Below are 20935 nucleotides of genomic sequence, written 5' to 3'. Positions count from 1 at the left end.
GCCACGGCTTGTGCAAGTGTTAAATATTTCTCACTACCTAGTTAGAAGGCTTAACAGTCTTCCATTTACGACAGTCCGTTTACTCTAAAGATACGTAATCAAATTTTGTACAAGCAACTGGAGTCAGGTTTTCAAACCATTATTTGTACAAAATGTAGGCCTACCGGATGCAGCATTTGCAGAACTCTGGGAAGACCTGTGTTGGCTTACGAAACTGAAGTTCGAATAATTACAAACATAGGTGAAAAGAGATCGTCAACATTGGAATTAATATTATATTTAAGCATCCTGTTACACTCACACAATATATATGAGACAAATTCCGTCTTAAGTGCAACAATTTAATTGTAGTTCTTTCTTCTTCCCTTCCTCTACACTACATGTTTCGGCCCTAAATGGCCATCATCAGGTGTGTATTCTTACGTAGCTGCTACAGTGCCCGTAGTTTAAAATTTAAAATCACCAGTCTTTCCTGTTGTATGTATGTATAAAATCTTTGTTAACCTACACGCGTCAATATGATTTCTAAAATTGGCACTTTTTTAAAACTTCAATTCAAATTAAAATGTCTATAAATTTTCTGTTCTTTTTCTTTTTCCAAATTTTTAAAAATTAAAAATTTCTCGGGGTACACGCCCTATGTCTATAGTGCTGCAGCGGCCACTTCTTGTTTTATCGCTGTTCAGATATTGTTCTGTGTAGGCTCTCTCTGTGTGTGTCGCTGCTTATCTTTAATACGTGTGCTGTTGAGGAAGGGAAGAAGAAAGAACTACAATTAAATTGTTGCACTTAAGACGGAGTTTGTCTCATATATATTGGAATTAATATTAAAGAGGATGGATATATGTTATACTCTATTACATCACAGATGAAATTGACGTATTTTAGAAGAATCATAATTCAAGGAAGCAACAGATATATAGGTCTACAAAAAGCTGAACTAATTGGAAACGACGTGTAAGACAGATGGAAGGAAACAAAACTCGAAAACAGGTTAGAGCATACGTACCTAGGAGGAAGAGAAGTATAGTATGAGGCCGTCACAGACGGTCCAATATAAACAGGATGATGATAATATTTAAATGGAAATATATATACTTTTTGAAGACTTCTATCTTCTGGGATATAATGACGTGTAGTTCATTGAAAGTCAACCGGCGTTTCGAAGGAATATGTCGCCTCGAAATTCACGGCTGAAAAGTAAGCCAAATAAGAAACTAGTGTGAAATCAGGTGACAAAGCAGAAAGTCTGGATGCTACATGTTCCTTCGAAACGTCGATTGACTTTCAACGGACTGCATGGCGTTATATTCCTGAAGATAGAACTCTTTATAACAATCCACCTGAGAACCTCAGGATCTACATATGTACTTCTTGTTTGTTTATGCCTACTAACGTGTGAATTATTTAGATATGTTTTGGAAACGAACGTCGTTATCATGTGAATACTCTCTTGCATCATATTCGGGGGCTTCGGATTAAAATATAGGCCCAGAAACTAGTTTTCCTTTCCCAGATTTCTCATGGTCTTTCTCAGTCCGTCCGCCCGGAGAATATCTCATAGGAGGTACGGCCGTTTTCTTCCACATTCCCCCCAACTCGTTATTGACTGTTATTATCTCGTATGAGGGTACAGAGCCCGAGTTGCTGACAGCTCCGTTACATACCTATTTTGGATCCTGTTTTGTATAAATCACGGAGCCTACTGACAACGTTGCTCGCGTCCGTGACATTCTTTAAGTAATACGAGTATGTGTCCCCTGGGTAGTGCAAAATGAGCAACATACCTGGCAAAGATTCCCAAAAGAAAAGTTCAAACTTTTTCAAGATGCAACAAAGCAAGAACTTGAGCTCTCTCGATTGGGAAGTAAGAATCAAATTCTGTTAAATGATCCCAAATGCAGCCATTGGAAACCAACAAACCAACCAACCAACTTTCTTCTTCTTCTTATAAGATTTGAGGCTTTCACGGCGGTGACTATGAAGAAAGCAGTCTTCTGGGATTTGGCACCGTGTATATGTGGTGTTAACCGACGTTTCGGAGGAACGTGTCGCCTCCATATTCAGGGTAGAAGAAAAATATAAGAAATCCGCAAGCGAAGAGACCGTGAGAACGGGTAAAAGCAGACAGNCAAACTTTTTCAAGATGCAACAAAGCAAGAACTTGAGCTCTCTCGATTGGGAAGTAAGAATCAAATTCTGTTAAATGATCCCAAATGCAGCCATTGGAAACCAACAAACCAACCAACCAACTTTCTTCTTCNAATCCCAGAAGACTGCTTTCTTTCTTCTTCTTGCTACATTCACAGTGGGGTCTCGGATTCCTTTTCTGCAGAGGGTGTTTTAAAGTTAGAGAAGCGCGTTACATTTCCATCAGCCTCAAACTGTGTCACAGTGATAACGTTGCGGTAGGCAATGCATGAGGATGCACGGTACCGAAGTGCTAAGGGATTCCTAAAGGCAAGCGCAAAAGAAATTGAATCCGCGCAGAAAGTGCAGCACTGCATAATTGTCCATTGTCAAGATTTAATCGCTGCCGGATCGACCTGCCCAGCTCCGGATCTTCCATTGCGAAGTGAGGGAATGCCCCAAGCTATCAATGTGTTACTTGGCAGGCAGTGTTCATTGATTCCTATGCCAATTTAGAACCTGACTCAACTGCAGATGTTACAGGACAGTAGGGTCGATTGATTTGTATGTCGATCACGATCTGTGTTTCAAAAGAGATAATTGTATTTTATTTCAAGATTTTAACTCGAAATTTATATGGGGAAACTGAGGAAGACCACGAAAATCACTAATGCCCATAGTCAGGCACACGACTGTGATTCGAACACGGTTCTTCCTGAATAGAAATCTATAACGTTAGCGCCACAACAGTCTGCTCCGTGAACTAAGCTGCTGGAAAGGGGCGGATTTTGAGGCTTGACTCGTGACAGTAATTTATAAATTTTAAACGGGTCGTTACTCTCATCATGTTGGTATATATTTACCTACTCGGAAGTTCCGTGATGCAATATTAAAAAATGAACTTTTCTACTTTTGTCTTAGTTCATTATCTACATCTTCTCGACAGTGTAAATATGATGGTCAATGATGGATTGAAAAGATTATAGGAGAATGGGGTCGCTTTCCACTTCAAGGAATTATTCCAATATCTCAGGTAACGTAGTGGGTAGGCCCGACCAAAGAGGAACCGGGTGGCCCCTGAAACGAGACCGGAGTATCTAACACTCGGTTTCTGCTTTCAGCAGGGTTAAACGCTGTTCTGTAGTGTTACAGTCCCTGCCGAACTTTCGGGACATGCCGGTTTAGAATTTCTGCAAAATGATTTTCTTTGATGACAATTTTTGTGAAGAGTTATTTCCTCTAAAATGTAACGCTGTGTAGCAGGCGAAAGTGAACAGATATTTAGGAAGAATATGTCGCCTCCAACTTTGTGGCGAAAATGAAGTAAAGCAAGGAATTAAGGAAATCGCCACAAACCAGTAGGGTTTGAGGTTCTCACAGAGGTGGTTCTGGAGCAGGCATGCCTCTTTCATGAAGGTTTCTCGCGTCATTTCGATTCCAGAAGATGCAGGTCTTCATGACCACTTCTGTCATAACCTCATACCCTGAGGAATTGTTGTGGATTTCCTTACCTCCTTCAGTTAATTGTTTTATAATGAATTCAACTCGATTCTTACCTCTCTTCCTTCCGCATCGTATTATGCATTCACGCTTATAGTTTCATTGGTGTGAACTACGAAAATTATATTCCTTATCTTTCTCTTATTTATTTACCTTCTTGTAACAATTTAGGGGATATGTGATTTCATTTATAGTTTTTGGAATATGTAACCGGTCGGCCAGGCTGATTACTGTTCCTTGCACTTCTTTAGAATATGGCCGTGGAGCGTGTGGGTTTACATTACAGCTTCGGTTATGTGTAATATGTATACTGTATACTGTAATGTGTATAAATTCCCCCCCTTTCTGAAGTCGAAACTTTATTACTATCTAAGATCTGAGATTTTCACGCCAGTGAAAATCCATATTCTGCTCTACCATGAAGATTGTGGCAGCATATTCTTCCGAAATATCAGTAACAACATATTAGTCTATATAATATCATAACTAAGGAGATCATAGCAGGAAAGTTCATTACCCTTTTCATAAGAATTTGCCATTGGTCACTGTCCTGAGCCAGATAAATCAATTCCACATATTTCCACCCAGTTTATTTAATAGTTGTTTTAATTTTATTCTTCCATCTACGTCTAGGACTCCAGAGAGGAATTCATGCTTAAGAATTCATATGCGTTTTGTATATTCCAGCACACACGGTGTTAGGGTGAATGTAAATTGTGCAGGGGCCAGGAATTATGGTGTTCGCAGTGATGTGGAGACCCGGCAAGCCCGCTGTTTCCTGGCCGCTGTTGCTGCTACTGCTGCTGCTCTTTCTCGTGATGATCTGCTCAATATGCTCCGCAGAGTGAGTTCAGCACCCACCTCCTCTCTAACAGCCTTGTGGCTGGAGTGTCGGCATCAGCCTCATCGAAATATTTCAAAATTCGGTTCTTGCATGACAGAAAATACAGTCTCCATTACAAGCGCCAATCGTTTAATGGTGCTTAGAGAAACAATCGCCGCGTAATTCCAGAATTATATGAAACACATAGGCCTAAGTGCTCTCTGTGAACAAAATGCAGGGTTCTAACCGTCTGGTTCTAAATCATTTTGTAAATTCTGCAACCAGTGCGCTTTAAAGGTTTAAAAGTGTAAAGGTTTCACGTTTTGGGGAATGACATACTGTTTGGGGTTTCATGTATAAACGTGATCAGAAGAAGTGGAAAACAGAATGTACTATGCTTTCGAAAACAAGGTAACTTTAGCTCAAGACAGGACACACAAATACTGATCACTTGCGATTATATACACATTCCGTTTATATACAATTCTGTCTCATACGTATTTATATTTAGCAGCATTTCAGGAAATATTTTAACAATATTCTTTCAAACTTTAAAATTTCGTGTTCTCAGTTCAGTTTTTGCTTCAGTCCATAGAATTTAATTACTCACATAGGGAAGAGAACTCATACTGGACTGAGTGAGATGAGTAAGACGAGTGCAGAAGAAATTCAGTCCCTTCCTCAGCCAAGTAGTTGCTGCAGAGAAAACACATAGTAAAAGTCTGTAGTTTTCACGCGATAGTTACACCGCGACTGAGTGTCGGGGCGATTTAAGATTTTCAATGGAAACAGTAAGGCCACAGAGATAATTTGCGGCAATGTCACTAGATGCTGTAATCTTAGTTTTCGTCGTTTTCTATAGTTTCTCGGGAGATTATCGGTAGGCATACCATGTATATCCTTCTTCAAAAGGCGAGTGCACCTCAATATAGGAGAATTTCGCATTAACGCCATTTTTTGCGAATTGTATTTAATATTTTTATTGAAGGCTAAGAATAAGGAAATAACATTATACCCTCACTAAGCCGGCGTAATTGAGTGGGCCATGGCTTCCGGATTAAGGGATAATACGGATTAGTGAAACAAAAGTTAACCCTAAAAGAAAAGTTTGGGACACAAATAAAGGGAAAACTTAATGATATAAATCATGTTGTTGAAAATAAATACAAAGTTCACTCTAGAACCTTTATTTAAAAACTATAAAAACAATATATTTATTCATCGTTAGAAGACTTAGAAGTTGTACTTGTTTTTGGATGTAATAATTCAGGTTTGAAGAAACTGTCTAAGTTTTGTCTGAACAGAGAAGTCTTCCTTCCTAAATGCCACGTGTTTTTTGAAGCATATACTCAACTGTCAACAGCATTTTTCATTTTTCATACTTTGGTCCGGATTATCCGACATCTGAGGTAAATATTACCGGATTACCGAGGGTTTACTCTACTCTTACTTATCACAAATGACAAAATGTAGGATGCCTAAGCAGGCAAATGTATGATACTGAATATTAATCGAACTACAAATATTTCGATGGCAGTTCAAGGAAGTTAAAGAAGGAGTTACGCGTTTTGCTACCATTCTTTGGAAAACACCTGTGGCCTAAGTCGAGACATATTTTCAATCTGAGAATGTTTCACATTTTTCCGACTATAATGTACTATTCTTCAACACCATGTGTAACTGTAAGAAGCAGACATATTACACGTAGGTTAATTTCATACTTCCATTCGATGGCTTCCGCAAACATTTAAATATCTGAGGCGGGAAATTCGTAAATTATGCTATTCATTTCCACTTTCTTGCATTCAGGACAAGATCTCTGCATTCAGCTCCATCTAAATCTGGTCTTCTTTAGAAAGTTATGAGTATGAGATTTTCTGTCTTTCAAAATAATTTAATAATCAGTTATTCAAAATGTGTAATGTTACCAAATTCTTATATTTTCACAAACTAATACATATAAAAATAATTATACAAACCCATTTATTTTGGTCACGCAGCGGCGCAATATGAGCTCCTGAAGCCGCGTGTCTTCGACTTTGAGACTGATTGTGAACAATGAATTGGGGAAACAATGTGTAAGTGGTCTTTGACATTACAAGCCGATTAAAGAATATCTAAGAAATTACTGTTAGTCGCTCTGAAAAATTGATTAGGTTACCTTAAAACGACGAAGCAGAAACATTAATTATTGGACCAGCGCCGTCTGTTTCAAATACAATTTCCTGGAACATAACTCTAACACAGGAAAAAAAAAATAGCTCTGTGCTTAAAAACAAATATAAAGTAATTATTTATTACAAATGCCTTCATCATCATGACTACAAAATGATTTATAATTTACCTTCTTCATATTCACTTCAATTAATTACTGTTTTTGACATCTCCCGCTACCTTCAACGTCTCTTTTTCTTCTGATACGTCTTCTCTCTATTTCCTTTTAAGTCAGCAACTTGTAACCTACACAATTTAGTTAATAAGCTATCAGGTATAACTGTATCAGCATGAAAACCGACATTTCAGTCCACTTACGAGTACTCTAGTCATGTACCAAAATCATGAAGCCAAAATTATTTTATAAGGGCAGTAATTTGTATGTGTGATTCTAAATTATTTTAGAAGTAATATGAGGCAGATTTTAAAGTTACAGTTCCCCTTAACTAATCACGAAACCTTGAAGTCGTGTTCCCAACCTCTGCTTCAGACCTCTCCACTCCCTTGATTTTTAACCACGAGGAAAGAACACCGATACTCATTCGAATATGAAATATGAAATGAGAAGTTCCGACAAATGCAAGATTTTATGACAGTTTCAGTAACTGAATAATATGTAATATGAAGTAGTACCGAAGAAATGAAATAAGCAAGATATATAAATAAAAGAATGTTTAAGTTATAAAAATTATAACTAGAGAATTTTAATAATGAATTTTAAACGTGTAAAATTTTAAATAAATCTTCAGCAACTCTTATATAAAGTGAATACGAAATCCATGATGAGCAAGTATGTCTGAAGAACGTGAGAAGTGAAAGTAAATAATAAACAAGTTTGATAGAGAAAATGTATAAAATATAGAAATATTTAGTGATTGCTTTCACTTTATGTATTACAGAAACTCAGAAATAAGATGTTGGAACCTCCTGAAGGGCAGCCTACTTTTTCAGTAATTATTTTATTAATATTGGTACAGGATCACAAGTTTGACATTCAACGACATCCTGCCAGAGGACCCGAAGCTTTATGACAAGATGAGGCCTCCTAAGAAGGATGGCAGTCCAACTGTAGTATACTTTCATGTCACAGTAATGGGCCTTGACTCCATTGATGAAAATGCAATGGTAGGTACTTTATTTATTTACGAGTATTTCTTACGGGAACAGGACACGACGCATTCGCTCCGCCTGGCCCACGCTTGCTCTTATCCGATGTAAATACTAAGACCATCTTTTCTAGAACGTTTGGGAAGCCGCACAGCCCCCGCCAAGACCGAGGTCAACCGCGAACCTACTAGAAATTTCCCTACATGTGACGTGCTTATAAAAAGTATTTGTTTGTCTGGTTATCGCGACATTCCAGTTCATTTCAGTACGCAGCAGAGCAGACGATGTCCGTTAGTGACTTAGCTCGCGAATTACTAGACAGTTAACAGAAGAAGAAAGACTCCGCTACTGCCCACTCCATGTACTGTATTTGTATGCAGGCTTTGTCCGACGTCTCTGGGGACAGAATTATCACAGTTGTATTTCGCCAGCACGTTCACCCGATCTTAATCCTGGTGAATTCTTCTTCAGGGGCTGTTTGAAAGACACAATTTACAACAGTAATCCCGAACGGAAGTAGAACCAAAAGAAAATATTCGTAGTGAAATTGAACATAAGATATTCCTGCAGAGCAGCTTCAAAGGGAAATGAGTACGTCTTTCGCCGGCGCGAAAAATGTCTGCTTGTAGAGGGACAGCATTTTCAGCAACTCCTGTGATTTGTGAATTGTAACTACTTCATTCCCAAAGTTATCGGTCATCAGGGATACTGATTCATCGCAAAATTATTGTGCGCCTTGCAGCCTGTGGTGCACCGGTCGCCGTAAAGCACAGAGTCGTGAATCGGTCACCAAAGATAAGAACTCCCCTGTGTATACATAGTGGAATGGGCGAGATTTTCTCGCTTTTGCTTCCGTTATTTTAAGTAACAGAGGCTGGGTATAGGAACCGTCTGCTTAATCATTATACTTATGTGATTATTATTGGAAGGATTTTCAGGGGCGACCACTCCCCAGGGCGTGTATTTTTAGTGCAGTGTTTGGGAGTTCATCTCTCATTGTGAGCTGCGGTCACTATACATGTTACCGTTACTTATAATTGGAGATCATATCACCATATCAACTGAAACAGATATGCAATTTAGCAATCTTGACTTAGTAGCTATACGCAAATGATTTACAATTTGCTAATTCAATTCCTTTGGTAATAATAAATTATCCGAAATCTTTCTCGTCAGTAACCTTTCTTTACATTATATACTTCCAGATTTTTTTAATTTTAATATATCTGAAATGCCATATTTTCCTTCTATATTTCTGTAATTGTTATATTTATTCCAGACTTATGCTGCTGACATTTTCTTCGCACAGACATGGAAAGATGATCGCCTGAGGCTCCCAGAGAATATGACTTCAGAATACAGGTAACTTTTTTCAAATGTTATATGAAAGAACATTTACATAAATCGGTAATTAATTGCTAAGACGGTATGCCCACCGCAGTGGCTGAGTACAAGTAAAGGCGAAAGATAAAGAGTAAAGTTTTCCTGGTGCTTAATTAATTAAGCACCATGACATGAAGACGTATGGGAGAGTGGATGTATATTTCCAACTTTAGAAGTAACTAGTTTATATCGTGACCGTGCGTATATTCTGACTGATATATTTTACGAGTTCGCATGGTGCTTCCAGGAAAGTAGCATGACCGTAATAACGAAGCCGTAGTTCCCATTCTAGAATTTTATTCCTTCCACGTGTTTGCATGGTGTGATACACCGACCACTCATTCATGTTCTCCACTAAGTGACAAACAATTTCTGCCTCCGTATTATTTAACATCCATTCAGTTGACTAAGCGAGACAGACGTCCGTTAGTTTTTTATTCTAAATGTACATTTAATTCTCACATTCATCTTTGTAACTATTTAACTCCTTGTATTTTACATAGTTTTCTGTCAAGTTTAGCTAATACATTACACATCATCAGTCATAGTAGAGTTGAGGTACAAAAAAGTTCCCAGAATAGATGTATGGCTGTTTCTATGCATTCTACGGAATTTCGTAACTTAACATCTTGACCTCAAGCACCGCGTACACCATATATTCCATTTCCTACTTTACTGAAAATTAAATTTGACTACTGTTGCAGGTTACTTGAAGTTGATTGGTTGAAGAATATGTGGAGACCAGACTCATTCTTCAAAAATGCAAAGTCGGTGACATTCCAAACCATGACCATTCCGAATCACTATATTTGGCTGTACAAAGACAAAACTATCTTATATATGGTTAAGTGAGTAATTAAAATTCTTTCTTCCTAAACTCTCTTCTTAGTTCCTGAAGTCTCTGAAAATATTTTTATTTAATATGACATAGGAATTCATATAACAATTACGTATTATTTTTACAATCATCATAATTTCCATAATCACAAGAATTAACTTGTTATTACAATATTATCGGTTGTCACAGAATTAGGAACTTTCTTCCGAGATTTACGCTTTCCGAGACTTCTTAATTTTATATGAAAGTTTAGCAAATAATGATTTCATATGTGTTTTCAATGAACCTGTATTTCGTCTCACGACAGAGTGCCCCAGCGCAGTTGTAGATTAAGCTGAAGCTCGAGGTATTCCATCAGTTATTGCCGTATTAATAAAAGATAGTGTAGTAAATTGAGATATTACATTGGAAGGATGAAAAATGATTTCTTTAGATGTTAGAAAAAGAGGACTTCCAATGTCTCTAGAGTAAGTTCTATAACACCATAATACGAGTACAGTGAAATCACCTATAATATCCGACTTGGAGGAAATGCCTAGATGATGACCCTAAGCACCAAACGAGACAATTATGTATCTAAATTTATGAAGGATGGATTCAGTTCTGTTCAACTTCAGGTTGGTAGTAGTCACCTCATGAAACATAGCGAAGCTGCTAATGTTATTCCTACGTATGTTCAGCCTGTTTATGCGTAGGCTGTACCGAAAGGCGTGGGAACATTTATTTTATACGAAGTAAGGTTACATGGAAGTATGTTTTTCAAGCGATAATACAGGTAAAGTGAACGGTACTAGGTTGCTGCCTGGTGTTCTCTCACCGCCTTGCCTATTACTCGTAGATGGTCAGACACGCTCCGAAATGTGGTGAGCTGTAAGATAGCTAAGCCTATCATTTTCACCAGTGTCTCCCAGTCAGTGCCCTCATACAGAACAGGTACAAGTGATTAGGAAGCAATATCTTTCCTACTGTCCGTAAGATCAGAAATAGGACAGGACCTTAAGTCAGTTCAGTTTGGCTATGAGCAAATACAGGGGTTGGACAATATAATGGAAACATTACAGATACATTTCTTTATTAACATAGTGTTGGACTAACTTTTACCTTCAATACAGCCACAGTCTTTCTTGGAATGGACTCGTACGTGTTTTGAAGAGTCCCTAACGAAATTTTATACTGTTCTTCATGAAAACCATCTTCGAATTGCTTTAGAGTTGTTGGAGGTGGGAAACTATTCCTCAATCTAGTCTTCAAAACTGACCAGAGTGGCGCAGTGATGTTGAAATATAGTGATTGATTGTGCTGGCTAGGGAAGATGCTGAAGCTCATATTTATGCTCTTCAGACCATGACTGAACAGTTCCTGCTGTGTGTCTTGGAATATTATCGCCTTGGAGAACTGAACCGTTGTTCGGAAATAACGTCTGGATCACGGGATACACCTGATTTCCCAACCTGTCCACGTACTCCCTTGCAGTAATTCGGCCATGAAGGGTAATAATGGACCAAGAGAATACTGTACCTCGATATTGCTGCCCAAACCATCACAGAACTTCCCCCGTGTTTCACTGTTGGAACCAGATATTCCGGATTGTAAGTTTCCTTGGGTGTTCTCAAAACTTAAACTCTTCCCGATGCAGGGAACAGCGTGAAGGACGACTCATCTGTCCATATCACTCGGCACTTTTCCAATTAATGTCCAGGTTTCATGGTCGTGATACTATTTTTTGCAAATCTGAGCATACTTTCAGTAATCAAAATTTAGCAGTTGCAGCTCTATTGTGGATGCAGAATTCGTGAAGTTCATTTCGGTCAGTTCTTGTGGAAACAGTGTCTTCGAGACGAATATTCAGTTCTGCTGCAGTTCACTTGTGCTTGCTGTAGATCTGTGATTTTTCAAAACAATCCTTCTATGTGTTCTACCATCTCTTTCTGTCATTGTTGAATTTCGCCCACTGTTCATCTTCGCTGATATTGTCTCCCAGTGATTCGCATATACTGGCATAATCTTAGGAACTGTTGCTCTCGATACACATAAAAACGTGTTAGTTTTTGTCACAGATGCTACATCTAAAAGCGCACCAACCATCTATCAGCTTTCTAAATCGGACAGGACTCCTGTTTTCCGGTTCTTTCACACGGACTGTCACTCAACATAAACACTAATGCACTTACACGAGTATTATAGAGTGCATGTAAACTGAAGAAGAACATTCAGTGTTGCCAACTGAAGTTCTTTCGATGTAGCCAAAATAAATTGTTTTCCTCAATTTCTCAAATATCTTTCCATTATTTTGCCCCCCCCCCTTATATATTTCACAGCTGTACAATGCAATTAGTTATGTCCTCCGCTGACTACATAAATTACTGCACAAAGAAGACTTTCTCTATATTGCTTATATGTTACCGCAACAGAAATTACTTAGCTTATTTACTACTTTAATTTGAGAAAAGCAAATATATTACAACTACATTAGCCCGTGAGGCGGGCACTGGAACAGTCATATGCCTTAGAAGTACATTGTGCAAATACGGGACGGTAATCGTCTCTTCATTCGATCGTGTCAGGCCGTCTGATAGGCCCTCGGTTTCGAGGTAAGGCTGGGCCGCACACAATTTTGGCGTTTCCTCCTCTCAGAACAGAAAATTTAACCAAAATCCACCAGTTTGTTGTGTTCATTTTTTATAAGTTCCGCTACCTCGTTGCCTGGTTTGAAAGACTGCAGTGCGGTGCAGGATAATGACCAGCGAGGTGGCTGATCTGGAGCGAAGTTCGCAATAAAATGGCTTCCAGATTTCATGATTACCTTTAAATATACGAAATTACAGTTTCGGTTTATTTATCAAGCTGTTTGTAAAGACAGTAAGAAATACAGATGACAGGAGATATATCTAAATATACAAAGTAGGGCTGAAGAGTCTGTCTACTTGGGAAGATAAACTTAATAATTAGTCTTACACAATGATAACAGCAATTCAGGGCATCTTTTAATATCTTTAGAAAAGCAGGAAGATATGTACAAGCACTAAAAAAACAATATATATATAAGCATATGAAAACTCCATCTAACAGAACAATCAATAAGAACAAAAATAACACAAAAGGGTAACATAAGGTACGACATAATACCATAAGTATGGAATATGTTTAATACTAAATAATTAATCATCATGAAAAAGTGACTGCTAATGAAATGAATGTCTTGTAAAATATGTTTATGTTAATATAAATAGCATTATTCTAATTGAGGGACTGAACTTGTAGTGATGGTGTGTATTGAATGATTTTAGTGATAACATGACGGTAATTTTGCTGATAATAATAATATATCCGGATAATGAACTGGGCTTTGCTATAAGGTTCCACTTGAATTATTCCTACAGATTGACCCTGAAGCTATCCTGTGCTATGAACTTCATTATCTACCCTCACGACACCCAGGAGTGCAAACTGCAGATGGAAAGTTGTGAGTAACGTACATTAAATCTTGAGCAGTGTCCCAATATCACAGAGTCGGAGGGTGCGCTCACTCACGTGTAGCGTTCGGGATGTCTGAATGGCTAATATGACGATATGAAGGATATTCTTATGCATGGCCACAGAATGTACAGATATTTTGCCAGGACTCAATTTCTTGTTAACCCTTCCTTACCGTAGCTGTAGTAGCCTGTATTATAACATCTATAATTCTGCCAATAAGCCTAACAGAAACGTGTAAATTCTAATTATATCTATATACCTATGGTTCTACAGCCCTTTGTTGGACCTTGGCCGCTTTTCAGTTTCTTGATACCGTACAAAGTCGGTAAGACTCCTTGGACTGGTAATCAGCCCGTTGCAAGGCCTATTACTAACACAGGACAGCACAAACATAGAACAAACACACATACATCCATGCCTGTGTGGTAATCGAATCCATGATGTCAGTGTTCTGAGTGGGCGAAGACAGTTCATGCCACTATGATCGGAATTTTAATTTTATAGAGGCACAAAATCATTTGAAGGTCCTAAGTTTAAGTGTATTTTTTATATGTTTCTTTTAATTTTAAATTGAGTTGGTTTACTCTGTTCTAATATTAGTACAATAATCGACAGCTACTTTTGCCTCATGAAATGAGATACGATGGTGGTATACGTTTACATCTTTGCGCCTTTCAGTGTCTCTCACACCCTAACGAATTTTGGAACTTTTCATGAATATCGTATCAGTAGATGTCACTCCATAGTTCTATCTATCAGTTCCTCTCATCTTTTTTACCAATATGTTGATTTCTTTTGTTTATTCATGTGGGAGGAAGACTTAACAAAGGTTCAGAAATTTGATGTGGAAAAAGAATATTTTTATAGAATGCAGAACAGTAACGCGTCAGCTGCACGAAATCTATATTTTGTTGTGGGCATCATAAAAACTGTTAATAAACACTTCTTAGACTTTTTGTAGAATTAACACTCATAGACTGTAGCTGGGAATTTTGTATGAAATATTATTTATGTGGCAAAAAAATTGGAGACATGAAAATGGTGTAAATCTTTAAGGCTATATCTGGAAAGTTTGGCTAGTCGGAACCAGTATTAATGGAAATTACTTACAGACACGAACCACTAAATTGTACATATATTACTTTATGATTCCTGAAAGCTTCGTTTCATATTTTTTAAATATCTAAAGGAAGCGATTCCATAAACTCATACTAGAAATTATTGTGCTTGTAGCTTCCTAAGGGACGTTTGATATTTGGTTTGTAAGAAATGTATGTTTTATTTTCTACTCTAAAATTAATAATGGTGTTCCAGTAGCACAGCAGTGTTAGAAGTCACGTACGCTGGTAGAAATTTATGAATATTACGCTTCGAACACTAACTGAATCGAGGCGAATCAGTTTTGGTTCACTAAGATGCTCAGCTCAACTGAACTCAACATTACACAAATATTGTTTGTTTGTTTTTTTTAATCTCCTTTATTGACAATCAGATCCTACAATCTTTCAGTCAATTTGCTGTCTTGTGTACAATTAGTTAGGAAAAATATTTTGACGAAGGTACAGAGGAATTCTCAAAACAAATGGATCTGCCTTCGAATGTCGTAGTGGGGGCAGATTCGATTTGATTTGACCGGACTAGATTCTGTTATTGAGCAAACAGCCTGAGACCCAGTGGATAATTCATTCTTGAATGTTTACAGTTTCAGACTTCTTCACGATATATTCAAAAGCATCTATTGGAATGGGGGGGGCACGCGCTAGTGTAGTTGGTTGATGCACTATGTTACAAGCCGGAAGATCGCGGGATCGAATCCCGATGAGGTCATTGGATTTTTTCAATTTACCTAATCCTTCCAGCCGCACTATGGCCCTGGGGTCTACTCAGCCTGTAACAGAAATGAGTATCAGGAATGTTCTTGGAATATTCTTGAGGGTAGAGGGCGGCCGGCGCGTAGGGCTGGCAACCTTGCCGCTATCTATGAGCCAGTTGTCTATAACATGTGGGAAACTCAACATCTCACATCCCTATGGGCCTTCATGGCCTGTTACAGGGATACCTTTACTTTACTTACTTATCTATTGGAGTAGGCCGTGACTAGGCCAATTTGATTTTTATGCAGAGCATTATACTGTTCCCTATATTGACTTATTCGCCCTCTATCTAGCGAATATGCCTACTTCCATAATGTTTCAAGAAAAAGTTTCTGCATTCTTATTTTTTGTAGTGTCTCACACCACGGATGATATGGTATTCCAATGGGATCCCGATGTTCCGCTTGTCGTAGATGAGAACATAGAGTTACCTCAGTTGCAGCTTGTCAGTAATAAGACAGAAGACTGCTCGCAAGTTTATTCTACAGGTGAATTTACTTTAGTAATAACGTCATAATCGACCAACATGATGTTTATTATAGAAGTAAATACGTGCATTGTGCTTTTCTGAATCTCTTCGAGGACTTTGGAATCATCACTTCAGTGTACAAGTTTATCTGTTGAATTCCAGTTATTATCGGTATAGGAATCCTGATAGGATAGGTGCATGCTCGGTTTAACGCCCCTCTTGTTTTATTATATTCTACTGTGACTTAATATATACCGCATATTTTAGAATTATCTCTTAAATCTCCTTTAGAATAGAGGCGCGTCAGAACAAAAGCAAAATAGAACCTTTGAGGTTTTGTTGAAAAATAGTATTTTTTTCTTTTCGAATAATGACATATTTAAGTCTACTTCTCTCATATTCAGGGCGTTTAAATTTTCTCAGAATAGAAAATTGTACGAAAAAAATATAATAAATTTAAAAATTTTACTTGTACATATTTTAATATATTTAGTTTACTTAGCACCATTTTCTAGACATCAAAAATTTTAAGTGTATAGAGTCAATTGACAAGAGTGAGGAAGGAAGTGGTCATGGCTTACTTTAAGTTACGTTCTTATATATTAGTTTGAAGGGAATAAGGAATGATACCAAGAACCTCGGTCGAGATATACAGCTTTCTGCCGAGAACAGAAAGCCTTACGCTGTATCCAGAACACGGTTCATAATTTACAACTAGTCATGTTGGGAAAATATTCACGCTTAGTTGTTTTTGAGTGAATTGTGAATTGTTGAAAGAGGGAGTGACCAAGAAGTTAAACTAAAAAATAAAGGTGACAAATATTTACGTTTCAATCTAGTGGACCTAATAAATCTTAATACTATTTTCAATGCAAGCAGTACTCCGTTACGGGAACTTGATTTTTTTCATGTTCAGGTCTGGAGGAACATAATCCATATGATTTATTACTCATTGAATCGGAATATGTTCTTGCACACGTGAAGATGACAAAGGAAACAGTTTACGGAGTTAAGTCGAAAGAAATTCAAACTCCCGGAAGTAGTTCATTACAAACTGTGACACGATTGTTCCTTAAGATGGCTGTGTTCTGTGTCCTGTTGGGTTTCTCTAATAGATACATTTGTTTTAGCTCGTCAGTAAGAGCAAAAACTAATTCTCGTGTTGTGCCCATTGTTTCCCAGGAAATTTCACATGCTTGGAAGTAGTTTTTGTGCTGAAGCGGCGGCTCGGTTACTACTTGTTCCATACGTACATTCCCACCTGCCTCATCGTCATCATGTCAGTAAGTGTCGCAGCTTGACTGAGCATCCGCCCTGTTCTTTGGACTTAAGTTATGTAGTGTTCTTTTGGATTTCTTGGTTTATTAAATAACACTTCATCAATAACATGAGTTAGGTATGTGTATATGAGGATGGTGTTCTGCTACGCCTACTTAATTCATGCTGGAAAGCATTTAGCGGAAATGTGAAGCCTCTTCATACAGTAGCTTTAATTGACATATTCATTACAGTTATGATAATGCTTTAGATTACTTAAAATTGCATGCAGCACGTGACAGGAGGAGTCACCTTGATGCACCCCTTCTTATAAATGGTTCTCTTATTTTTAAACTCTATTCTTCGGTTTTGGAAACTGCTGTGTCATAAGTCTGCTTCACTTCAGTGGGTGTCGTTTTGGATTAAGCCCGAAGCGGCACCAGCGCGTGTCACCCTGGGGGTAACTTCGCTGCTCACTCTGTCCACTCAACATGCCAAATCCCAAGCTGCCCTCCCTCCAGTCTCGTATCTGAAGGCCGTTGATGCATTCATGTCAACTTGCACTCTGTAAGTCCACTTAATCTTACTCTGTGTTCTGGAAATATTAGTTTATTTTTCGTTTGTAACTTCAAACCAATCACCATTCTTCAGCTACTTCAGTTTTAAAAACTGTTAATTTTAAGAAGAATGTCTCCTTCTGGGATGTGACGTCGTGTAGATCTTGTGTGAACCGATGTTTCGGAGGAAGGTATCGTCTCCAACTTCAGGGTAGAAAAATCAGTGTGCGAGGAACCTGCGTGAGCATATTTATACGGCTCCACATCCCAGAAGACGGCATTGGTCATAGTCACCGCCGTGAAAAACTCAAATTTTACATATGTTCATTTTAAGACTAAATGAGCTGGACTTTCTCTTGGATAATTCTGTTTTAACCTAGAGGAGACCCCGAATCAATAGTCAGAAACCACACAATAATTTACTGATGAAAACGAAATTCTACGTGTCATACTTTTCAAGAAGTGGAGATAATTAAATATTACAGATGGCGCTGAAATTGGTTTCCATTCGTCAACATGATGCTCCATATTCGTGAATGTTGCAGCCAACATGGCAGGAGAAATTTCAGCTGTTTTATAGTATTATTTCTTTCCAGGTAGTCAACAATATAAAACAAATCAGCGGAGTCATGTCTGGAGACTGGGCATCCCAGAATTATTTCGGGTAAATCCTGCCCTCAAAGAAACACCTGATTTCTTTGAAGGTTGATCAGACGCGTGACACATCTCCCCATATTGTTCGAAATGGCCTGTTAACTCCCGGTCATCCAACAGATTCACAAAATCTTGGAAAATATCCGTGTATACGTTGAAGTTGTTGGTCGTGTGGAAGAAAATGAGGCAAATTATGCCGGTACGTGGCACAACATGCCACGCCCTTCACTTTTTATGAATGGAGGGACTCCTCTTGAATGACATGAAGTTGTTCAGCGACCTATAACATGCGTATTCTATGGGTTGACTTGTCCCTACAACTGAAGCCAAGCTTCATCAGAAGACCATGTCTTGTCCAAGATGTCGGGGTTTTGGGCATCCAATGTTTAAAACCACTGTGAAGATTCTACTTTTTCTGTACTCCAGGAGGTTGAAATTTCTGAATAAGAGTAGCATTGTGCTGGTGAATCTTTCCTTCCCTTGCTGTTCTTTGACACGATGAACAGGACGTGCCAGTCTCCTGCCAGAACTGCAAAGTGACTACAGTTTCAGTTTTAAAGAGCAGCTGTCTCACGTACTGCACCGTGTTACCGGCCACTGCAGACCAATGTCCTCAGTGTAGAGCATTCAGGGTTCCTTCAGCCTCCAGCTTTCGGCCATCTTCTCAGTAGAGTTCCTTGACGAGTCTGCCATAAGAAAACGATTTCTGAAAACCACCTAGTATCGAGTGAACGCTTCCGTAACTCAGTACGAACGTAAGAGAAAAGCACGCTGCTCAGTATTGTACATTATCCCGCTGCACTACACGTATAATCACAGACGGCAGGAAATTGCGAGTACTGGGCAGGCAGAGGCCGGATAAATTTTGCAGAGTACAGATTCTTGCCAGGTTTTGTTTGTATTGGTAAATTATTGTGTGACTTAAAATTGTTAATTCGGGTCCTTCGCAGAATGAATCATCCTATACACATGCATACAAATATATATGTAATGTACATATAGTTAAGTGTATGTATAAGAGAACATTATTTATACAGACTGTTGCATCTTTTGATGGAGTCTCAGAATCTCCAGGCCATATGATGCTTACAAAATTGAAATAATATTAATTACAACAACTGGTATGTTAACCGTTAGATATCCGTATACATTTGAGGACTAAGTATAGACCTGTCTGTGCAAGAGATACTAGCATTCCAATTGTTATTTCAAAACAATAGTGATAAAGCACGATTTACATGTTTCTTCCCATAGAGAACATGAAGAATCAAATCGAGACTTGGGAAGGTGAATATTTTTTACACAAACTTTATCACATGTTTCCTTCTCCATACGATTGTAGGAAAACCTCTTAGCATAATACAAATATTACGTTTCTGGACATTATCCATGATCCTGTCTTTAGCCAAAAACACCGTCCTCTTTATTTTTCAAAACATGACGTTCCCGATACTGGATTCTGTCTCCGTCTTCAGGTAAAATCTACTCAGTTGAGCCCAGTTGATAGAGCTAGTTCCTATCTCCAAGAGAGGGACGGTGTTTTAGATAAAGACAGAATGACGGATAATATCCAGAAAAACAGTTGTCCTAATGTGTCATCGTGACAAACATTTAGATCTTAATGTTAGCATAATGTTCCATTTTATTTCTAATGTTGCAGTGTGTGTTGAAAGTAAAATCCAAATCAGATATATTTAACCACTTTTCGCCATACTTCATAAATCATACAATATATGGACATGTATATAGTACACGCAATTTTGAAAGTACTTTTTATGTTGATATATTTTGTGAATTCTGTCGTTAATATTACAAATTAAAATTTCGTTGCTTCCTTTTAGTAAAGCAAGAGGTAAAAATAAATTCTCCCTCAGATTTTACTCATTATAATTTGCAGTTTTGATATTCATGTGAACATATTTTTATTTCGCCAAATATTCCACTAAATATTTTACTTTGTTTATCAAATTGGCGATAGGTATAAACATGTTTGTTTTCCCTTATCCACTAGGAGAGAGATGTTTCTTGCAGAAATATTCTCGAGGTTCCCTCCAGTCATTGTACATTTACTCTGCCCATAGCTTCGTTTTATGAGGCAGTAGGGAGCAATCTGCGTGTTTTCATTACCTCTCCATTATTCTTTTTTCAGATTTGTGTTTATGGCCTTGATGGAATACTGTCTCGTTAACATCGTTCTAGGGGATTCTGATGGCCCCAAGAGTGTGCCGGAGGCTCCTAAACCCGACAGAGTGTTTGATTTAGCTGCTAGGGTAAGGTGTGATATATTACAACCCTCACGGTTCACATAATATGAATTAGAACATTTGGTTACTGAGCGTCTAGCAACATATAAACATGCTATGTTCAGACATTCCTCTTCTGTGTTAATTACCTTTAGTTACGTAACAAGTCGCACGTACCACCAACATAATATTTTCCTCAAGTCGGTGCAGATGCTTCGATGCAAAATATATCACTTTAAGACCCAATATCTTTTAGAAATTCTTAACTACTACAATGTGAACATCTGTACTGTAATGCGTTTTACTCATATTTCTACTCTATTAAATTATCTTCTACAACAGAAATTTCTCGCTGCCCAGCAGCGCTCCTTTTCTTGTACTGGGAGGTCATCAACCCCCCCCCCCCCCC

The 20935-nt window shown here is 38.1% G+C and overlaps 1 protein-coding gene across 2 annotated transcripts in view; it reads left to right on the top strand.

Moving 5' to 3' along the window:
- Nucleotides 1–20935, top strand: part of LOC111866590 (glycine receptor subunit alpha-3) — a 28365-nt gene that overhangs the window by 3546 nt on the left and 3884 nt on the right. Inside the window, exons 2-10 of one of the 2 annotated variants that reach the window (XM_023855688.1) lie at nucleotides 4318–4474; nucleotides 7645–7792; nucleotides 9054–9136; nucleotides 9862–10005; nucleotides 13376–13458; nucleotides 15700–15834; nucleotides 16998–17098; nucleotides 17479–17639; nucleotides 20433–20553. In XM_023855688.1, coding sequence (XP_023711456.1) covers nucleotides 4365–4474; nucleotides 7645–7792; nucleotides 9054–9136; nucleotides 9862–10005; nucleotides 13376–13458; nucleotides 15700–15834; nucleotides 16998–17098; nucleotides 17479–17639; nucleotides 20433–20553 — 1086 coding nt within the window. In that variant the 5' untranslated portion in view covers nucleotides 4318–4364. The remainder of the gene's footprint in view (nucleotides 1–4317; nucleotides 4475–7644; nucleotides 7793–9053; nucleotides 9137–9861; nucleotides 10006–13375; nucleotides 13459–15699; nucleotides 15835–16997; nucleotides 17099–17478; nucleotides 17640–20432; nucleotides 20554–20935) is intronic. The other variant, XM_023855689.1, reaches the window with a different exon arrangement.

The sequence above is a fragment of the Cryptotermes secundus genome, unplaced genomic scaffold (genome assembly GCF_002891405.2).
Source record: "Cryptotermes secundus unplaced genomic scaffold, Csec_1.0 scaffold666, whole genome shotgun sequence".
Classification (NCBI taxonomy): domain Eukaryota; kingdom Metazoa; phylum Arthropoda; class Insecta; order Blattodea; family Kalotermitidae; genus Cryptotermes; species Cryptotermes secundus.
Note: the sequence above shows the minus strand (reverse complement) of the source record. Positions and strands in the feature narration are given on the sequence as shown.